This window comes from Homarus americanus, unplaced genomic scaffold, assembly GCF_018991925.1.
Source record: "Homarus americanus isolate GMGI-L3 unplaced genomic scaffold, GMGI_Hamer_2.0 scaffold52813, whole genome shotgun sequence".
In the NCBI taxonomy this organism is placed as follows: domain Eukaryota; kingdom Metazoa; phylum Arthropoda; class Malacostraca; order Decapoda; family Nephropidae; genus Homarus; species Homarus americanus.
The window spans coordinates 25,947-28,756 of record NW_024753820.1 but is presented as its reverse complement, the minus strand read 5'-3'; the positions used below and the strand labels follow the sequence as shown (position 1 = coordinate 28,756).

The following is a 2,810-nucleotide window of genomic DNA, read 5'->3' as shown; positions in this document are numbered from 1 at the left end:
GCGGCCTGGTGGCGGCGGGCGTACTTATGGTCAGGGCGGTCAGGCGGCGTCGAAGGCAACAGCATGCTCAGCGCGCCGTGGTGGCGGGTTTAGCGCGGCCGTGGCGGGGGGGCGTGGCTGGTGGCGGGGGTGGTCAGGCGGGGCGTCAGGCGGGTGAAGCAAAGGGTCATGGCGGCGGGGGCGAAGCGCGCGTCGGTGGCGGCGGGGGGCGCAATGCGGCGAGAGAAGGCAACAGAGATGGCGGGGCTATCAGTGGCGTGGCGGTGGGCGATCAACAGGCGGCGGTGGGGCGTAACAGGCGGCGGCGGCGGGCGCGATCGCGGCGGCGTGAGTGCAATATGGTGGTGGGGGGCGCACAGGCGGCGGTGCGGGCTGCGGCGGCGGGTGCGTCAGGCGGCGGGACAGGTGGTGGTGGGGCGCTACAGGTGGCGGAGGGGCCGCGCAAGGCACAGGTGGCGGCAGATGTCAGGCCGTTGGTGGCGGCCAGGCGGCGCGCACTGTGGTGGGTGCGGGCGTGGCAGGTGGCGGGCCTGAAGTGTGGCTGGCGGCTGCGGCGGCGGCGGTGCGCAACAGGCGGCGGGGGCGTACGCCACAGGTGGGTTCGATGGCGGACGTGGCTTGTGGCGGCATCTGGGCGCACAGGCGACGGCGGGGGCAACAGGCGGCGGCGGGGCAGATTGCGGCGAACGCAAAGGTGCGTAGGGGCGCAAAAGCGGCGGCAGGGGCCATTGCGGCGGCGGTGGGGCGCAACGGCGGCGGCGGGGGCGCAACAGGCGGCGGCAGGCGTAACAGGCGGCGGCGGGGCGCGGCCGGAGGGAGAAACAGGAAAAACAAAAACAGGGTAAAGCAGAACAGGTATATGGTGGGGCGTAATGCGGCGGCGGTGGCGCAGGGTCCGCTCCAGGCGGCGGCGAAGCGGCGTGGCGGCGGCGCGGCGGCGGCGGCGGTGGCGGGGGCGGCGCATTCCCAGGCGGCGGCGGCGGTGGGCGCTACCAGTATATGGCGGGTACCAGATGGCGTGGCGGTGGTGGCGGCGGCGCGGCGTGTCAGGCGGCGGCGGGTCAGAAAGCTGCGTGCGCAGCAGGGTCAGAGATAAGCCGGTTGCTGGTGCGCAGCAGCGTGAGAGCGGCGTCATTGCTGGTGCGCGAAGCAGGCGCAGAGCGGCAAGCCAGTAGGGTGCGTGCGTGAAGAGGCGAGAGCAAGCTGCTCGGTTGCATGACGCGTAGCAGGCGCAGACGGCGTCACCGCTGGCGTGCGCAGCAGGCGCAGAGGCGCATTCGCTGGCGTGCGCAGCAAGCGCAGATCGGCGCTCAGAAATGGTGCGTGCAGGCGTGCAGGCTGCTGGCGTGCAACAGGCGCAGAGGGCGCCAGAAAGCTGCGTGCAGCAGGCGCAGATGAAAATGGTTGCTGGCGTGCAGCAGGCAGACAGTGCTCTGCTGCGTGCGCAGCAGGCGCAGATGGCGAGCTGGCGCAGCAGGCGTGCGATAGCAAGCGCAGAGCAGCAAAAAGAGTGTGTAGCAGGCGCAGCAGGCGCAGATGGTGCGCAGAGTGCCAGAACTGGAGTGCAGCAGGTGAAGATGGCGCGCTGCTGGCGTGTAGTGGGCGCAGATGGCGTCATTGGTTAGCGTGCCAACGGCAGAGGCGTGCTGGTTGCTGCAAGAGCGTGCAGATGGCGTCTGCTTGCTTGGTGCAAGAAAGTGGCACAGGCGGCCAAAAGGCGTGCGAGGCGCAGATGGCGCCGGTTACTGGTGCGCAGTGGCGCAGATGGGCAACAGAAATCGCGCAGCAGGCGCAGATGGCGTCAGCTGGCGCAGCAGGCGAGATGGCCGGCCATTGCGTGCAGCTGGGCGCAGATGGCGCCATTGCTCGGCGTGCAGCAGACATGCAGCGGTCTGGTCGGTGCGCAGATGGGCAGATGGCAAGCCGGTCTGGCGCGCGCAGAGGCAGATGGCGCTGCTTGCTGGCGCGCAGACGGGCGCAGATGGCGCTGTAGCTGGCGCGCGCGCAGCAGCGCAGAGGTGCTGGTTGCTGGTGCGTAGTGCGCAGAGGGCGTCATTGCTGGCGCGTGCAGAGCAAGGCTTTGCTGGTGCAGGGTGCAGAGCGTTGCCAAAGCTGCGTCGTGCAGAGCAGAGCGGCGTGCTGCTGGCGTGCGTAGCAGGTAAAGAGGCACGAAATGGCGCAGGGCAGAGCGCAACAGACTGGCGCAGCAGAGAAGACACAGAAATGGAGAGGAGATGGCGCTCATTACCGGCGCGCGTAGCAGGCGCAGAGGCCAGAAGGAAACTGGTGCGCACGCAGATGGCGCCAGAGCTGTTGCAGCGGGCGCAGATGGCGTCAGAAGCTGGTGCGCAGTGGCAGCAGAGGCGCCAGAAGCTGGCGCGCGCAGGGGCAGATGGCTGCTGGTTGCTGCGTGCAGGGCGCAGAGCGGAAGCCAGAAGCCGGCGTAGCGGGAGCAGAGTGGCGCCAGAACGGTCGTAGCAGGTGCAGAGGAAGCCAGCAGGTACAGGCGGCTGTAGCAGGTAGAGTGCGTCAGAAGCTGGCGCGCAGAGAGGCAAACACCGTAGCAGGTGCAGAGCTGGTCGTTGCAGCAGGTGCAGACGGCAACAGAACAGGTCAGAGGCCAGCAGGCGCAGAGGTAAACATAAGCAGCAGAGAAGAAGATGGCAATATTACTGCGCGTAGTGCAGATGGCGGGAGATGGCAACCATTATCGGCGCGCGCACGGGCGAAGATGGCGCGTTTGCTGGCGCGCGCAGCAGGCGCAGAGGGCGCCTGGTTGCCGGCGCGCAAAGAAAGTCGCAGACGGCGCT

The 2,810-nt window shown here is 68.9% G+C and overlaps 1 protein-coding gene across 1 annotated transcript; it reads right to left on the bottom strand.

Moving 5' to 3' along the window:
- Positions 1-271: 271 nt before the first annotated feature.
- On the bottom strand, positions 272-1,618 carry LOC121855453. The gene has a single exon (XM_042350385.1). The coding sequence runs from the start codon at positions 1,616-1,618 to the stop codon at positions 272-274; it is 1,347 nt and encodes a 448-aa protein (XP_042206319.1).
- Positions 1,619-2,810: the final 1,192 nt, after the last annotated feature.